This window comes from Melospiza melodia, chromosome 5 (genome assembly GCF_035770615.1).
Source record: "Melospiza melodia melodia isolate bMelMel2 chromosome 5, bMelMel2.pri, whole genome shotgun sequence".
In the NCBI taxonomy this organism is placed as follows: Eukaryota; Metazoa; Chordata; class Aves; order Passeriformes; family Passerellidae; genus Melospiza; species Melospiza melodia.
This window is the reverse complement of record NC_086198.1, coordinates 83,236,147-83,255,534: the sequence shown is the minus strand read 5'-3', so window position 1 is coordinate 83,255,534 and position 19,388 is coordinate 83,236,147. Positions and strand designations below refer to the sequence as shown.

General features: G+C 37.6%; 1 protein-coding gene across 8 annotated transcripts in view; it reads left to right on the top strand.

The window, feature by feature from the left end:
* LCORL (ligand dependent nuclear receptor corepressor like) overlaps positions 1-19,388 on the top strand; it is an 80,137-nt gene that overhangs the window by 7,127 nt on the left and 53,622 nt on the right. For 7 of the 8 annotated variants that reach the window (XM_063157702.1, XM_063157695.1, XM_063157697.1 and 4 more), the window contains exon 2: positions 16,610-16,675. In XM_063157702.1, the coding sequence (XP_063013772.1) occupies positions 16,610-16,675 (66 nt within the window). Of the gene's footprint in view, positions 1-5,868; positions 5,890-16,609; positions 16,676-19,388 lie in introns of those variants that run through there. The other variant, XM_063157698.1, reaches the window with a different exon arrangement.

Below are 19,388 nucleotides of genomic sequence, written 5' to 3'. Positions count from 1 at the left end.
GGTGTGCTGCTGGGGAGCTCTGTTCCAGCTACCCTCAAACAGCTGGGGCTTGTGCTGCCTACAGCTAAAATGGGAAAAATTAGTGCCTCTTTTCCACCCTTGCCTGTTTTGTTTTTCAGCTACATTATATGGGTGTTTTGAGTAGATGCTTACAATGGATCCCTTTTTCTTGACTATGACTCAAGTATCAGGGCTTCAAAGTAAGTTGTTGTTCTAACCTTTAGAGTTCAGTGTGTTTGTGTAGAGGTCAGGCAGAGCTTTATAGACTTTACTAACTTCAAATTCTTTGTCCCAGTTAGAACTACTGTCTTTTATGTTATTCTTGAACTTTGCTCTCTTCAATGTGCTTGGTGGGAACTTTGATAAGATAAGTTGGAACATTAATAGAGGTTGGAACAGAACTGAATTACTGTGGTGCACATGTATAGTATCAAACTTCTGAAAAGTAAGATTACATTCTACATGTGGCTATCATACATTAGGAAAAAAATCCACAGAGCACAAAACCAAACAAAATCAAAATCAAACACAACCTTGTTTGGGGATATAAAGTTATGTGATACATTTCTTCTTTTTCCACTGCTAATCTACCACTTTATCCTTCCACTTACTACAGGCATAAGGAAGCCAGGAAGAATTGAAGGAAGAGTAGGGAAGATGGATGGTAGTGGCTTATCTGTTTGAGCATGTGAGGGCACAGAAGGTGCATTGCAAAGAGCAGAGAACTCTGAATCTGCAGAAATGCTCTGAGCTTTGGAGGCTGAATTCCTTTTTAAGGGGCGTGGCCAGCAGCGTGTCACTCTGCAGATCAAAGAGCCACGTGTCAGGCGTTTTTCTGGTTTCCTCTTCTGGCACAGTCCAGGTTCCTCCGTAGTATCTTGAGAAGCTGGATTAACCCCTTCTTAGATAAACATCCTATTGGCAAAATCCTTCTGGCATCTCAGTTACTGCTTTGTGTTTGGTTCTCAGCATCCACCCAGGCTTGTATCTCCATAGCAGCAAGTGTTGTATTGCAGGAGTGTGAGTTGGGTCAATTTTTGGGTGAATGTCACTAGATGTAATTTTTTTTCCTGTTTTAATTGTTGGGGTTTTTTTGTTGGTAAATGAAAGCTCACTGAATTTTTGACCTCATTAAGTCTGTTCCTTGCTTTCACTTTTTCTATAACTTACTAGACTCTTGATATCCAATTATGAGACATCCTAGCTTTTGTGGCACCTGGGGATTGATTACTCATGTTCAAAGTGCTGTTCAGGGGGAAAAATTACTGGTTTTCAATGTGTTTTATTGTAAAATGTTGCTAATTTACTTTAAAAATGCTAAATTTTCAGATTTAAAGTATTTGTCTTCCTCCTTCCACGGTTCTCAGCTTCTTCAAATCATCTTAATTAAAGGCTAGTTAGTTGTACATGTGAGTAATAGTTCTCTCTGTCATAATTCCACTTCCATGGAATTTTATGGAATATTTAGCTTTATAAACTAGCTTTAGTGCATTTCTAGTCTGATCATCCAGTAATAGATCAGAGGGAAGTGTAATTGATCTGGGGTTGAATATGCTCCTCTTTTTCATAACTATTGTCAAAAAGCTTTGTGTATCTTATTTTAAAGTTTTATTTTCAACTTGAAAAGCACTACACCAGTTAGTAATGCCAGGTTAAAATGCTACTGCTGTAAAACTGCTGGACATCTTTAGATTGATAATGAATTAGTATTGCTGCCATATATAACGTAGAGTGTAGAGGACTGCTTTAAAGGAGCCTCCTTATGATCACAGCTGGCAGTTTGGCTCACAGGACAGAGTGTGCCACAGCAAGGCCCAGCTAAATGGGAAGATCTGACTTCACTTAGGGTGGCTGTTAAGCCCCCTAATCTGAAAATGGGGGAGGATTAGCAAATGGCTACTGTTCTGTGACCTTAGTTCAGATCTAGGTCATTCTGGTGTTAGCCATTGATGGGGGGAAGAAAAATAAAATATGAGTTTTACTGCTGCCTTAGACTGTTCTGTGTATGGGCTTGAGTGCTAGCTGTGACAAGCTGTTTCAAAAGTTTACTGTGCTATCAGCTAAATAATGCAGTGATTGTGGAGTTACCTGTGATTCTGGTACATGCTCCTTCAATTTTCTTATTCTTCCTGGACCATTTCTGTCCTTCTTCCATCCTTCAACTTTCATGAGTACTATTTGACTAAAACAAACTTGAAAGTGGTACAGTACAATGGCTGTTGGGGAAATAAGGTTTATAAAGTCACTTCTGCCATTTTGAAAGGTGTCCCTACCCACAGCAGGGAGCTGGAACTAGAGGAGCTTTAAGGTCCCTTCCAAGCCTGTTCTATGATCCCTATTGACTTGGGAATTTTGCCCCCTGTTGTGTGTTCCTCTCTGTTGTGGCTTTTGAGCTCAGAGATCTTCCTGTGATATTTAGAGAGTTTCAAAGCTGTCCTGATTGAAGTCCTGCCACACCTCTTTCTGTTGATGCCTAAATCTTGTTCAGGTATAGCTGTCCTGTGATCTATCAGGAAGTGAGATCCTTTGGTCAGAGTAATTTCAACTGTGCAGCTCCTGTTGGGTTCTTTGCTTCATTGCAGGTATGTTCCTGCACATCATTTAATTAATTAGATGTGCAATGAAATGTCATTTGTTTGTCTTTGAGGCTTGCATCATACTCTCTGCTGATGCAATGAGTCAGAACTTCTGATGTACTTGCTGCTTTTAATTGTTGATTAAATGTACTTAGCAAGGTAAAACTTACTCTAAAGGAAATTGTCTTCTTGAGGCTAAACCATCTCCTTCAGCATTACTTGTTCTTGTCTTCCCTATTTTTTGTCAGTTCTGTGCCTGTTTTACATGCACAATGCCTTGCAGGCATGACAAAGTTTTGTGTTGAGATGCCAGGGATGTTGAAATTGGTTAAACCATGGCAACACATCTGTCCTAACTCTAACTGATGTATGTGCCATAAGCACTTAGTACCAGTCTGCTCTAGTGGTGTCCAAAAACATGCACTCCTCTTCCATGTCACCAAGCCCTCCCAGCTCTGTAAGGACCTCAGGAATGGGAGGTGGCTCTTGGTTTTTGGCCTTTCTTGTTTTTCTTAGGTGCCTTACTGCAGTTTGCATTAATTCCTTATTGCTTTTTTAAAACCAGCAACAAACTTTCCCTTGAACTCATACTGGCCTCCCTTTTGAAATGCCAGATGTTACACCTTCTCAGAAAGAATTTCTTCAACAAGACCATCAGACTGGTTGGGATATATTGGAAAGTACCTTTATTTCTCATCTGCATCCTTTCTGAAGTCTACTGACTCCAGAACATGGGTTCTGCCCTAGTGAAATAGGATTTATTAAGGAAATGGTCCATTTGGAACTTGTGGTGTCAGTTCTTATCCTGAAACGTTGGAATTGCCCAGAGGGCTCTGAGCTTGGCACTGATGTGAAAAACTGCACTTCAGTACTGACCCCGGATCAGCTTTGTGCACAGCCCTCAGCAGCAATGGTAGGTGAGCCCTGTGTCCTTTGTACCTCACTTTGTCACTTGCACAGAACAGAGCTTTTTCTTAGAGCTAGAGCTTCTCCACAAAACATCAGGGTTTCACTGGAGAATTCATGTTAGAGATAAACTGCTTGGTAAGGCTTAAAATAGCAAAGGTTTTGAGCAAGTGTTCATCTGTAGATCAGTCCTGTCTAAATGACTGTTGTCACCTCTGGCAAGAGCTCCTTGTCCCACAAACCTTCAAAGAGTGAACTGATAATTTAATGTATCATGGATTTCTTATTTAAGGGGTCAATGCTTTCTGCAGTTACACTGCAGGAGAAAAAGCTGTGAGAGAAACACACTGTAGTATGACCTGAGGAAACTTGCATGATGAATTTAGGTTGTTGGAGTCTGTGATATTCCTTGCTGCATGTGTCTCTTAATTGGTGACTAAGAATACTTGACCAGTGGTTCAGGAAGGAGTTTTGTTGGCCCAGACCTGGCTTTATGAGGCCTTTACAACAGGTTGTCACATACAGTAGTAGTTTAACAGCTGCTACTTGGTGTAACTTGAGGTAATTTCCCACTCCTTCATGTTGTCTGAGGAGATCCTGCCATCTTTTCAGACTGAGGAATCGAGTCATTCACCTTGTCTGCCTCATTCAGCCACCAGCATCACAAACCACAAGGAGCCAAAACAGCCTCTTGTGCTGTTGTTTGTGAGAGCAGTTACTTGGTAGTGATTTGGGTGCTGTGTTTGAAGAGCTGGTAGCTCTGCTTTGCTCTGTGTGGTGCTGCACTTCTCCACCTGCCTTTAACTGTCCTGGTTAAGTGGCATTCAGGGCAGTTGCAAACTGGATACTCGACAGCTTTATGCATTCAGCATCTCAAGTGGCAATCAGGCATTTTCTCCTCTTTCATTCTCAACCTTTCTGATAAGTAATAAATGCTGTTTTGCACTTTGTGAGTGATATGAGTGATCTTGACCTATGAGACTGATTTAAGAAATTTGGTACCAGATAAGTAACTTTATAGTAAGTTTTCCTGAATGCTGGTACTGAGATTGATCTGTTTCCTGCACCAGTTTCCCTCTTGCTGGAAATGCAGACTCTGATCACACCTTTCATTTAAGAAATCCTATTAATGTATTCTTAACCTAGCAGTTCACTTGGCTTCCCTAAATGATTGCAGTTTTTCCAAATTGTTTCATTAGGAGGGAAAAGTGCTCTACTTACAGATCAGTTCACAGTACTGAAGTTTCTTGTTTTGTCTTGCTTGAGACTTGTGGGAAGCAATGGGTTTATGGCTGTCTTGGTCAAAGAAACTCAGTAAACTGTGAGTGGAATAATGGACTCTGCTAAAGATTCTGCCTTTTCCATTTATCTTACAGTTTATGGTTCTTATGGAGAACAAGAAGTAAACTCCAAACCAACTGATTTGAATCCTTTTTTTTTTCAGCTTGATCTTAGTGCAGAATTTGTGCTGAGTTGTTTTTTTAAGGAATAAAATAGGAACATCCACTTTTTCCCTTTTTTTTGCACAGTATACAGTGAAGAGGTATCTCTTTGTTTTTAAAGCAGACTAACAAATTTAGTAGTAAGAATTACTGTGTATGGAAATAATGAATATTTGCTTTTGCTAAGGAAAAGACAGTGCTGGAATAGAGAAGGAGCAGAGTGTTTCTAAGACAGGATAGCTGCTGTTTAAACCCTTCTGCCTTGTGTAAGAGCTCTTGTCTGTTCCCAACCTGATTCAAGTATTCAGAATCTTGCCACTAGGTACTTGAAAATGTATCTGGTTTTCCTTTGTGGTGTTCTCCCTGCTCCCTAACTCAGGTTGGACAGTTGTTAATGTGAATTTTATAGAATCTAATCAGAAATTTAATACAAAACCATTTCAAAAACCTCCCAGTAAATTCTCATATCTAGTATGTGGTTGAATTTCAGTGCAGATGGGTTCAAGTCCCACACTTTGAAGCTTACCATTTTCTCCTTTATCTTGTGTCATTTAGTGACTGGGAGGAAGTTTATAAAAAGTTTTTACAGATGCATCCTAACTACTTTAAGAAAAAAAAGCCAGACCAAAAAATAAGAACCAAAAAAACCAAACCCCAGTCACACCTGCTTAACCTTTGAATTGTGTTGAATACTAAAAGCAAATCCTAGAGACTTTTCCCTGTTCTCTTCTTACACATGACACCTTTTATGTGATGAAAATGCCCAATGTGAAGCTAAAATTTGTCTTCAAAGTCTTTATTTCTGTATTTCTGCTTTTCTGATCTCCAGGGGGAAATGAAATTATTCAGCCTTCTTAATCAAAAGTTCAACAACTGAAAACTTTTGTCTATTCATTTCAGCATGTTCTGCCAGTTCAGCAGATGTTGTGTTGAATGATGCAGATTCCAGGCTGGAGTCCATCACTGTAAGCTGGGATGCAGTGCCTACGTGCCTTGAGCAGTGACATCTTTTCTTCTATTCACTCAGCATGTTTAAGACCTGGTTTGAAATCACAGTTCAGCTAAGTTCTTTCAATCTCACAGGAGCATCTCAGGCACTTGCATTTTAAGGCTTGAGCACCAGAACATATTTTTTAGAGAAAGTAAGCATAGTTGAAAATTTTTATTTGAAGTGCAGTTATTCAATAGCTAGAAGTTGGTTTCTTGTTAACATGTTGCTGGCTCTAAATTTTGTCTTAATTTGCAAAGCCAGATTCTGCCTGGATTTAGAAATGATGGCTATTAGAGGGGCTTGGGGGAATTGCTGGTTTATTTTTTTAAACTAGGTATTTGTAGAAATAGGCTGTAAATTAAAGGTGAAACTACATGGGCGTAAGTGTTATAAAACACAGGAAAGTGAATTTAAGACAAATTTAAGAAATTAACCATTATTTAAAAGGTATGTTTTACTCATTTCATGCCAACATTGTGGTACTTCTAGGATTACTAGAATGTTTTTTAATGATCTGGTTTCAGCATTTGTGTTAATGATATGTTTGAAAATGTATATTTTGGAGAATTCAACACTGAGATTTACAGAGTTGATAGTTCACTGTCTGTGTTACAGCTTGGTAGCTTGATACAAGAGCTGTTCCTTCTGGAGCTTCAGCAGGTTAGAAAAGTGTCAGTTGATTTCAGTGCAATCTAGTTGCTGGATTTCAGTCAATTTCAAACTTTCTAAATAATAGAAACTGGGAAATAGTTTCTCAATAACAAATAGTTTCTGAATAGGAGGAACATTAATTTGTTGGGAGAGATGAATGACTTCTCCAGTTGATAATTTCAAAGCTATTTGTGGGAAATAGTTTGTTTGAGTGACACAGAAATTATAATTGAAAAGAAACCTGAAAATTCCCTTGAAACTGAATCTCCTTTGAAATTCCTCTTCCTTGTAAGACAGTGTCAGGCAGCAGTTTCCTGGAATGCTCTGAAGGCTTGTAACTTCATTAGCTTGCAGTAGACACATGATGTAACACAGAATCCTAAGCTTCAGTTTCTCAAAAGCCTGTCAGGCTAGGAATGGTCTGATTTTTGGGTTTGTTTTTTTTTTTTGTTTGGTTGGTTTTGGGGGTGGGGGGGGTTGGGGTTGGTCGGATTTTTTTTTTTTTTTTTTTTTTTTTGGCTTAGTGTACTGGGGTTTTTTGATAACTTGTTTTTTTTCTAATAGGTTTTCTTAGTGGAAAGCTGAATGTTCTTTGATTCTTACAATCCAGGAAGTGTGCAAGACCTGTTTATTTGTTAGTTGCCTCCTAGACTTTCTCTCAGATGCTGCTTGGATGTGTGGTGCTGCATAGCAGTAAAAGAACATTGTGACCTATTCATTGTTACAGACTCGCTGTGCACTTGACTTTTTTCTGTGGTTTAGTGAACATCTGACTAGGCCTTCAAGGAGAAGAAGAGAGTTTCTCCAACAATTCTAAACTTGTTAGGGAAAATAGCTAAACTTTTTAGTCCTCTTGTAAATCTTAAAATGATTATTAAGAAACAGACACATGCTTTAGGCACAGGATTTTCTGAAAGTGACAGTTGTTTCTATGTCTTACTCTTGGGCATTGTTCTCCTCACGTTGTAAAACACTTAAATTGATACCAAACGAGGAAGTGGTGAGCATTTTTCCAAGCTGGATGTAATCTTTTACAGTCTCTTCCTCCCTCTGAATTTTCTTCATTAAGGATACAAGCTGTGAACTGATGAAATTATTGCCAGCACTGTTCTGGGTAGCAGTTGGTATCTAGGTAGCTCTGATGTAGGGTCTTGGAAAGAGAAAGGCAGGATAAGCTTCAGGCTGAACACCAATATTCACACCAATTCTATATTTAAATGTCCCAGTGCAGCAGCTGGAATTAGATTACTGTTCCAAGAGAGTTTTTAGAGAGAACAGAAATGAAGTTTTAGTAACTGTCATTTGGAGGCATTTTTCTCTCCCTATCCACAGAGCAGCATAGTCACTTCTGAAGTGTCTTCCTTATGCCTTTTAAATTATAAATAACACAATTCTCTCAGAATATCTGGCTGCTACATTAGAAATTAAATCTACTTTTAACCTTGGCAATGCCTGAAGGTATAGTACAAGGTGTCATGTTGGGCTCTCCTGTTTACAAGTCTGCAAGGACACATTGGCGTAGAAGATTACTTGGGAGAATGAAACTGCTTCTCTTTTTATTGAGCCTCGTTTTTCTTGCTGTGATTTATAAATATCTGAACTCTAAGTTGATGCTAATTGCAGTCTTTATTTAACCTACAAAAACTTCCCCGTCCCTCCCCAGTTGGCTGCCACCCTTTTCTTTAAAATTGTGAACAATTGGGGGGAGGCAGGACATTTCCTCTTTTTGTTCTGCTTCTGAGGTATGGCCAATGTCAGTCTCCTTCTTTGTATTCAACTTAATGTTTGTAACTGCTTCATGTTACAGCAAGTTCTTTTGATGTATGTAATATTTTTCTGAAACTATATTTCATCACTGCCTCCATCCCCACAATAAAGCCCAGCACAGAGAGTTGAAAGCAAGGATTTTTATCCTAAGTGAAAAGTGAGCAGTTAGAAGTGACGTGGTTCTGTGGGCTCATTTCAAGCTTTGGTCCCCCTGTCTTGCTGGCAGCAGCAGTGTCCTCAGCTGCATTAGTTCTTAGAGTCAGGATCTGCACAGAAGGAAAAGCATCATTTTAGCTATGGTTTGGAATTTGTATTGGAGTCTAAATAGAGGATTTCCTCCCTTTCATTTTGGAATCTCTGGTATGTTGGTTCCTGTTTGCTCAGGGAACTGAATCAATATGGTAAAGAAAATGAGTGTTTTAAGTTAAATGTTAGGACTTTCTATTATAAGAGAACTTTTTTAGTGCTGTAAGCAAGAAATGGATTCAAGGTAGACAGCACATTCAACAGAAGCCCCCACCCTGCTCCATTCCTATGCAGAATATGTCCTAATGTTTGAATAGAGGTATAATAATTTTTGCTTCTATTGTCATGCTTTCTATCTTGAATATTTTGTCTAGCAAGTTACTTTTTTTTGTTTTTTCTTGCCGTTTGTATAAATGTCAAAAAGGTGATTGAGTGTTTGATTACTGGTTTGTGTGTTTGTATTTTTGGAGGTTTTTTTCCTCTTTTTTTATTTCAATGCTTCAGTTGTTTCATACAATAGTCAATCCTTTCCAGATTGTTGTAGTAGTAGATTTAAAAACTAATATATAAGTAAAACCAAACTAAAACAAGCCATAATCAACAATAAAAACCATGTGACTTTGAGATTTATGTCAATATATAAGCAAGACTAAGATTATTAATCCTTCTATGGTTAGGGGGGAACAGTGGGCAAAAAGGACAGCTGCTGCCCTGTGGAAGGAAGGGAGAGGCAAAAGAAGCAGACACAGATGTTAATGCTTAATTTCAATTTCTCTGTTAAACACTCTGCTCCTCTTCTATGAAATATTAAAACAACTCTCTTCTTTACAGAGTATTCTCCTTTAACAAGTTGTAAGGGAATTTCTGCTTATATCCTAATGGTGGGATAAAGATAACTAGATATAATTTAAAAATGGATGTAATTAATTTATGGGTTTTTTCAAAATTTTGAATTCAAGCTACAGAAAGCTCATAAAATATTTTCTACATGATTGAGAGTGTCTGATATATCAAAGGAACTTGGTGCTGGCTGAGTAATAGACACATACTCTTGAAGGATTTGAGTTTCTGATGTAATTAATTTTATTTTCCTGTCAGTTGGAGACAAAAAAGGTGCAAGAGTTTGGAGCAGATAACCATTTTTCAGGTAAACCCATTCCCTTCTGTAGTGGCAAATAATGGTGGGCACTAGAGTGCAAGCTGCACCTGGAAAATACAATGTGTACTTCAGAAAGCTGTAAGTTAACATGACTAGAAGCTAAAAGATGATTCAGCATGAGCTCCAAGCCCCTTTCCTGTGAAAGGGATAACTTGTAAGAAAGGCAGATGACTTTTTTAACTAAGCCAAAACAAAATACTGCTTCCTACTCTTGCACCTGAATTAATGATAAATAATATTTATCAGTAAATATTGAAGCACTATTGAGAGAGAATTTGGCAAGTGAAAGATTTTCTTTCAGGGAAGATGCAACTGGTGCTTTGTCTGCCTTGGTACATTTAAAAAGAAAAAAATTAAAGGCAGTTCTAATACTTGACAAAACCAATCAAGCTGAATTCTGTCTGTGGTATGATTGTTTTAATCCAAGGTAGCTGTATTTGTAAGGCAAACCACAAAACTTCCCCCATGTATACTCCTGTATTGGGCCAAGCTAAATAGTGCAGTCATGAAAATGTACAGAATGGGGAGAAGAAGTGAAGTTTTTTATTTAGATGTACTATTGTTTTGAATTGCATGCTGTTTTCAGGTGCATGAAACAGGGCAAAGTTACAAGGACAGTGGGGGGAAATAAATTTATTTTTCTCGTGGTAATGTCAGTCATGTCAGTGAGTTTTAGCTCAGAACTTTGTTTGTATGTTATACCTTGGCATGAAGCTGCTGCTACTGAAATTCAAGTGTGTGTGGGGTGGAGGGGGCAGGTAATAGAGGAGGTTGGCTTGTTGGTTGGGACACAAACCAGTGTGCAGGATCTGTCTTTCAGTCCTTACTTGTCCATAATTTCTTCCAATGTGACTTTAGATTCTGAGATTCCTCGTACAAATTATGTAATGGTCCTCATAGATCAAGAAATACCAGCTCAAAATATAGCTTGTATGACTTCAGAATGGGATTAGAACTCATGTGTCAGCTAGATAAGTGTTTAGAGGCAAATGCAGGAACTGAACTCATGAGTTGTTACCAGGTGCCTTTAACAACTGGGTAAAGTAACAGTAGCTGTTCCCACACTAAAAAATAAAAGAAGGTAGTTTAATCGTAATGCTGTGTGTGGCAATACAGTGCTCAATCTCATTAAATGTAATCTTATTCTTTGGATTTTCCTAATTACATTTTAAAGATCATTTATTAAATTCTGCAACTTTTAAGAATTGAAATCAGCAGTTCTGAACCTACTTTCACATTAGTTTTGATTTAAAAGCAAAATTAATGGGCTAAACTCCACACTGCTTAAAATGTGCAATTTTTTTTCTTCAACTTTTGTTTTCTCTGCTGAGAATATTAAATTCAGTAAATAAGGAGAATACATGAATCTTCCTCACTGATGTTTGTTACTTAAGAGGGGTGAGGCCTAATTTTATGTGAGAAGTTAAATAACAAGTGTTTTGGACTTCAGTAAAACAACTTGAACTACCATAACTCAAATGTGATTCTTGGTGTAGTAAGCCACAAAATGAAGGGTGATGGAAGTAAACTTTTAGGCACACAGAAGTTGGGAAGATTTCAACATACACTGCTGCTGACTTTCTTGGGTGGGTTAACAAAATTGTGTTTTACAGAGCCTCAAGGTTCTTTCTTTTCCTACAGGGCCTCCAGAGGCCGTAGTGCTTAAAGCTGAAAGTCTCATTTCATTGGAGTAAAAATACACATGTGTGCCCTGTCCTTCAAAGCAGTGTGCAGCAGGCTCACCCTGTGCCTAGCTGATGATATGCTGGAAAAGAAGGGAGGAAGCAGAACTTCATTTGCATGCACCCAAAATCTTCCAAATTCCTTAACACATAGAGCAACTTAGAGAGGACAATAGGATCTCATCTAAGGGGTAACCTTTCACATCAGATGGAAAGTACAGCAGTAACTATGAATCAGATGAGCAATCTTGATAAGCATCTCCCTCCTTAATTTAAATATTTTCTGTCTCTGTAAGGAGCATTAATCTGCTGTTTCTTGTATGGCTTAGAAAAATATCAGACCAGAAGTGAATTTGTTTAGAAGTATTTGTGCTTTTATCTTTAAGCAGATGAACTGATAAAAAGCTTACACTTTCCTAAACTGGAAAAGCTGTGGCAGATCAGAGGAGGGGAGAGCAAGTATAAGCAAAAGGTTTTTTTAGGTGGCTGACTGTGAGGTCATTAGTGTCACTATTATAGTTTGTACAAGTTTTGGTTGGCACCTCTTGAGATTTAGTATTATTGTGTTCTAGTGCTGAGTAAAAGAACAAACAAAAATGTTTTGTTAATATTTTAACTAAAAATTATTACATTTTAGTAAAGTGTCCCAAATATAGGCTTAAAAAAAAGCCTTGTAGCTAAAGCTCTAAAATTGGATTGCTTCTTAAACAGAAACATGGAAAGGGGAAGAGAAAAAAGAAACAAAAGAAGTAAAACTAGTAAAGAAACCAAAAGACAAAGGGGAAAGGAAATATATCTGCTTTTATGAAAGGGACTTTCATTTGAAAAGAACATACAAATTTAGGAGGTAATATGGCCTTATACAAGGTTAGGGGAATCAAGAAATTCATGTGATGTGGAGTGCACCAAACCTATCAATAACTTTTTAATACAACCTGCATATACATTTTAATATAACCTGCATATATTTCTGTTCCCTTTCCCAAGTGTAGAGTAAGTGCTACTCCTATCTTCAGACCCACCAAGTGGTTCATTTCAAGGTGGTAGTCAAATGTCAGCTTCCATTTATTACATGATATTTATTCTTTTTTTGGCTATTTTTCTAACACATAGTCTGAGTCATTCAAATTTTTGAAAACATACTTGCAGTCTCCATTCACTTTGAAGATGTGGGAGGGAAGGAGGAGATGGCTGTTGAATCCAACTCTGAGGCTAAAGTAACTAAAGTTTTTTCTTAGAAATTATGGAGATAAATAGCTTTTGAAATAATAATAGCCAATGTATAGCTAAACCTGTCCAACCTCAATTTGTGTTGTATAACTGTTCAATTACTATATCTGTCTAGAATTAACCTAGACCAACTTTGCCTTAAAATTTCTGTAAATCTTCACCTCATGATTTTCTCTAGGCTTAGTGCATTGCTATCCATTGCTCCCACAGCTGCAGGCTGTGGCAGTGCTGATTTGCATTATCAAATAGATCAGCACTCTGTTCCTTAAAGGATCCTAGTGTCAGAAGAGCTGAAGTCCTGCCTGCAGCCATGTAGTCCCCTGTTGATCCCGCAGGATGTTTGTTTGCCCTATGAAAGCCTTCACCTTGGATCAACACCTGGGCTCTGTTATTTATTCCATTGACACCTGGTGTTGTTCAGCATTGCCCCTGTGCTCCTGTAGTTAGCTCTGGCTGCTGGAGGTCACTTCTGGCAGTATCATGGTGGCCAGGTAGATGGGTAACACATGATATTTTCAGCAGCCAGATAAGCCATAAGAGTTCTCTGTAACATTCTGGGTTTGGAGTGGAGGTAAGAGCTGAATTCTGTGGCAGCCAGTCCAGCTGCTGGGCAGAAGCCCCATGGGAGCTGCAGTTACTGTCCCCTATTGCTTCCTTTTGGTGGCCTTTGCTGTGATCCCTGTGGCAGACCTGACAGAACTTGTTCCTGGGCTGTTTGCCTTTTAGTACTCAAATAGGGACCGATGGAAAAGAGAGCCCCCTTCCTGTTGCTGGAGGTCACAGCTTCAGCCTCCCTCCTCCTGTCCCATCCCAGCCCCGAGTGAGGAAAGCAGCATCCGTGGTGGGGGAAAGGTGGGAGGGAGAAAAACCTGTTCACAGCTTTATTCAGAAATACAAACTGTAAAAGCTTGTAACTGAGACTCGCTCTATCACAAATTTCTGCTTATGAAGACTGTTGGAGGAACCTATCTTGGATTTTAAAAGGTGTCAGACAATAAAGAAAGGTGATTCTTTCTACATGAAGATACAATAAATTTATTAGAGAAAGAGGGAGTTTGATGGTTTGGGGTACTGCAAGTTGCTAGAGCCAAGTATTGCTTTTCAGTTTGGAGCTAGAAAGTGTCAGATCTCAAGTAACAATTTTGAAAGATCAGGTTTGGAATCAAATAGGCAATCAAACACCATGAGACAGCAAATTCTGTCAAACTTTTTTGAAGCAAAGTTTTTCCATTAGTGAATCATAAAAAGTATAAGCAAAGTGTATTTCTGACTGGTTTATGTAGGCTCTTCAGGTTCTGGAGAGTTCCAAAGCTGCTACTACTGTTTGCTTAAGCATACTGACTCAAGAAGGAAAACAAAGATTTATTGAACTGCTTGTGTCCAGATGGTTACATTTTAGGAAAAGGTTCATTCCTCAGTATTCATTCGTCAGCATTCATTTGTTGGCGTTTGCCAGCATTCATTTGTCAGTACTGGAAACTAAGATACATTTTCTTGTTTAGGTTAAACTAAAATTGTATCAATTCTGCTGAAAGGTAATAGAGCTTTGTGGAGCATGGAAGCACCACAGGTGCTTTCTGGGAAAATTTTAGCCTAAGGTCTGGAAAAATATTCTCTTGATGGTCTTAGGTTGTACAAGTGTTCTTTTAAAAGATGGCATCCAGTGTCCAGAGGTGAGGAAGCAAGTGATTGGGCAGGGTAAGTCTGTGGGGGTTCCTTGGAGAAGTTGTGTAATACTTCAGGAAGAGAAGAGCCCTTTGGATGGGTAGGATGGAATTAAGTTTGGTGAATTAGCGAAGAAGCAGGCTGGTGTAGCTTTTCCTCAGAGTAAGAAAAGAAAAAAACCCAACAACTCCCACAGTGTGCTAATTGCTATCTTTAATACAAGCTGTATGGAAATCTGTTTGGGGTTTGCATTTTTCTGTGCCTGGCTGCTGTTTACAGAGCTGGGTTTCTGCACTCATGGTTTTCCATAGGCAGGAGCAGGCAGTAGGGCAGGCAGGAAAGGACAAAAGTAAAGGCAGAAACAAGTGCCACCCTCCACAGGGTGGGAAGGGTGGTAGGGATCCAAAGACCAAGGAGGTTTTGGGTGCTGACTGGGATGGTAAATGAGCTTCCTGTTGTTTGACTGATAAGTCCTGAAAAATAGGAGTTGCCGTTTGCCCTTTTGAAATAGGCAGGGTTGTCTCCAAGTGCTGCTTCATTCATTTCTTTACCCAGGGACAGTAACTTGGCAGAATGGAACTAGCTGCTGACCTAAAATGGCTTACAGTGTGTAACATGAATGGCAATGCTCCTGGTGTGGTTTGTATTTCCACTCTCTTGTGTTTGGAGGATTGCTATTTTAGCTTCAGCCTTCATCTCTCTTTGCTCTGTTGTCCGTAACCCTTTGAAGCCAGAAGAACAGGGAACTTGTGCAGTGCTGATAGGATGTGAATTTATATTACATTGAATCTGAGAGTTGCTGGATGATGCTTTAAAGTAAATTTTAGTGTGTGCCTGGGCTTTGGGCTTTTTGCTTTCTAGTTCTTGTAGGCTGTTTAAAAGATGTGTGTATATGTTAGAGGACAGTGGTTTTGTCATTTAATTTGTGTTGTCTTGTGGTATTATATGTAATACAAAAAAAAGTGGAAAATGAAATCCATATAGTTCAATATATAAATCCATTTATAGCTCAAATATCAGATTTGTAGAGGTTGTAATTGTTTCACAGTATAGTCCATATATTAAAATTACTTTGCAATGGAAATTTTAACAAAATCTGACTTGTCAAACCGTACAGCTCCTATGTGTTAAGATAGCTTCCCTTGTCTGCTTCAAATATGGTACATATTTATTCTTCCTTATACTAGTGTACATACAATCTAAACCAAAAAGTAAATATAACTTTTGGGGAGGGAACAGGATGTTGTGTTGTCTTAAAAGACATCACATGACAAACAAATTTTGCGATTCTGAATGTTCTTTGTTGATAGAAGTTGTTTCCTGAAGATTTTGGTGTCTTTTATGTAGTATGATGATAAAATAGTCTTGCAAAGTTCTGGTCTAGCAAAATAGCTACGGGCAGGCCTTTAGTGTAAAGAATGAGAACCTTCAAATGCTGCTTTGAATTATCCTCTTATTTTCAAATAAGCTTATTATTTGGAAGGAGAAAGGGGGGCACTTGGAAACTGCTTCTGCATTGAACAAAACTTCTTTTATATTGATGCTCTAAATTGTCACCATATTTCATCAGCTGTCATGTGCTTTTTTGTGGGTTTGGGGTTTCAAACATTATTTATTTATCAATCATGTGATTTGCTCTGTGTCTCATCACCCTTACTGAAGTATTTAATTTTTACCAAATACCTAAACAGACTAGCTGGTAAATCTGTAAAATAATTGGATTTATCTAATCCTCCATTTTAAAACGTTTTTGTGCAGATACAGAGGACTAGAGAGCACTGTCATGGTATCAGAAGCAAAAGAAGATTGCTTTTTTTCTATTTGTTGTAATATTAGCCTGCTCAGATTATGTAGTTTCAGGAGATCATGAGAAGTTTCTGATCTGTAAATTTTTCATTTTTTTTTCTTTTCATTTTTTCTTCTTTTCATTTTTTCCTCTCTCTGTCCATGACACTGATTCTCAGGCTAAGAGAGAAACTCCTTCACTTGCTTAGGGCTAGGAGGCTAATCCTAGCACCTTTAGGATTCTGTGGTAGTTATTTTAAGTCTAATGAGGTTGTTGGGGCATGGCTTAATAGGCTGATTGTGGGCAGATGGCAGTTGCCTTGTCTTATTTTTATCTTCTAATGCTATTGAGTAGTACTATAGTGGAAGGAGTAAATATTTGTTTGATAAATGTAACAATTTTTGGAATTGCTCTTATAATTTGAGGATACTTGTTGCCAGTTTTCTAGAATTTGCTTTCTTTTAAGAAACTTTTGATTTACCATTTTAAATGTTTCTTTTGTCTCCAGGTTTTGAAAGTATTTTAGAAGGGCTTTATGGACCAAGGCTACGAAGAGACCTCAGTTTATTTGAAGGTAAATGAGCCAGCATTTAGTGCAATGACTTCAACTTACTGTTTTTTCTTTTAGCTAAAAGTAGTTTCAAGTATATATCTTGAATTTGAAAAAGGAAATCTTCTAGTGCTTTTCTTTCCAGTGTTCATTTATTAATTTTGTTGTAAATACTGTGCCTAAGCAAAGCACTAGGGAGAGTGATACATAGGTTTGTTCCCATACAGGGGAATTTGGATTAGCTAAGCTTTTCTACAGAGCTCTCATGAAAAAGACTCACTCTTCTGGAATACTGCATCTCCTACTTTGTTTCTGAATATCCATTAGAAAGGGCAGACAAGCTGATCAGCTTCCCATTGACATTAATTGGTAAAAGGAAGGTAATGGATGCTAGTTGGGTCTCGTAGTTGTCAAGAAAGTTTATGCTTTTTATATAATCATGGTTTTTTACATCTTTATTATATGCACACCAAACTTTTAGTTTTTATAGTACTTTATGTGTGTATATATATATATATATATATATATGTAAAGTCCCAGTACGTTCAAGCATGTATGGATATAGACACCTTTCCCATCAGCCTTGTGAAGCCCAGCATTATTCCCAATGTTTGGTTTTGCTGGAATAGCTGTCAGTAACATATAAGTCCTTAGTTAAGAGTGGAATGATTCATCTTTCACAACATGGGGACTACAAATCAAAAATTTGCTTTAAAGTATTGAAAGAATTGTTTTGCCAAGTTCATTTTATGACTTAAAGAAATGTTACTTCTGCTATGAAACTGTAAAAATGTTCCATCTCATTTCTTCATAATTCATTTTCTGATAGTGTCATTTGTAAAGCATATCACTTATTTAGTGCTAGCACATGAGGCAGACTGGCATGTACTGCTTAGAATACTTTTAGAACAATTGCTTTAACTTGGTTATGGTTTTGTCCCCTTCATAATGTGTAAGTTCCTTGGCCTGTATCATATGCATAACACAGTATTTTCAGGGGGAAGGGGAGGAACTTGGAATACTACTTTGATGCTTTCAGAATATTTTTTCCTTTCTCAAGCTAGACATGCAGCTAATAAGACATAAAAACACTTAAGAAATATGTACAGTTGGATTAAAGCTTGTTTTCATGACTAGTATTTTCAACTGCTGTGATAAGCACATTTGCAAAGGAAACAGGATATTGTTATGTGTGCAGTATCTCTTTTGGTTTTTTTGAGTTTTAATTCCAATACGTTGTATGCATTGAGCTTTACACTGATTAGTAGTTAATGCTTTATTTTTTGCATGAAAGGGTTTACTTTTTTCTATTTTTTTTTTCATTTTTTTCTTTTCTTTTTTTTTTCTTTTGGGTAAGAAGGCAGAAAGTACTGAGCTAATGAGGTAGTGGCCAAAGTCTAAGCTAAGTTAAAGGGCATGATACCCTACGCCATAAAGTTTATATTGCTCCTTTAGAGTTCATGTGTTGCAGGTATTTGAGCTTAGGGGTAAAGTTTTAAGTTATTTGCCTCATGCTGTTGAAGATTTCTTACCTATTTAAAATCTAATATTTCCATTGCTTGCATATCTTTGCTATTTGATGCCCTTTTGACTTTGTCTTGAAAATTAAATTTGTGTTTATCTAAAATGCAACATCTCAGAGCTATTTTTTTTCAATTTCTGAAAATTTTTGTCAGTAATGTGCAAGAGTTCTTCAACAATTAATGCCTATTTCCATGTCTGAGGCATCTGTAAAATTGATTTTAGTTCTGGAGCCAACTGCTGCAGAACTGCTGGTAGGTTGGGATTCCCACCTTACCTTACTCTTATTTTTGGTTCATTTTTAAAGATATAATATCTGTAAATTCAGTAATGCCATGTGAAATAGTTTATATTGGTACAGTAGAGGTCAGCTCTATCATTAGTATAGTATGCAGGGCTATTTCTGATTTGAAGTCTGAATTTTGTTTTAAAGATTAATACAGAACTCTCAAGTAAAATTTGTACAAAATTTTCCACTGTCCTAAGTGTCACATTTCATTTCACAGGTAATGAAACCAAGGTACAAAGTAAATAATTTGCCTTACTTAAAAAATATGGCTGGTGGAATTAGAGCTCAGGTTTTCACACTCTAAGCAATGTGACTGAATGACTGCATCTTTTAGGCTGTTTATTTTCCTCATCATAACCACTGAACTAATACTGTCAATATGCAATATTATGGCTCATTAGCAGCAAGAGTGTGTTTCCTCAAACATACCTCAAGACATTATGTAGCTTTCTTGTGCAGAAATGTGTGAGAATTGGCTGAAATGTATTCTGCTTAGATACAATAGCATTTTATTCTCTTGTGTTGTTGGCTTTATCTATTGTGACATGAAAGAGATCAATAATGTGCATAAAATTTAACATGATTGATATATTTCCTCCTTAGTTCTTTCTTGAAATAGTGTTTGATTTATAGATTAAAATATTGTATTGTATTAAGTTACTTGAGTGAATAATAAATTGCAATGGCAAATCTAAATGATAGAAGGTACACTTCACTTTTACTAGACTACTACACTTTTCCAAGAAAATACCTTTCAAACATTTTTTTGTGTCTTGAAATTCTTTTGTATGTAGGATTTACTCTGTAATTGCTAAAGTGATTCTTGTCACTGTTATTCAGCACCAGTTTGTTTTCCTGACTGCTTGGGTTCTGCAGCTTCTGCTTGCAGAGGGGTCGAGTTCTGTTTCTTGGCATCTGACCTTGGTT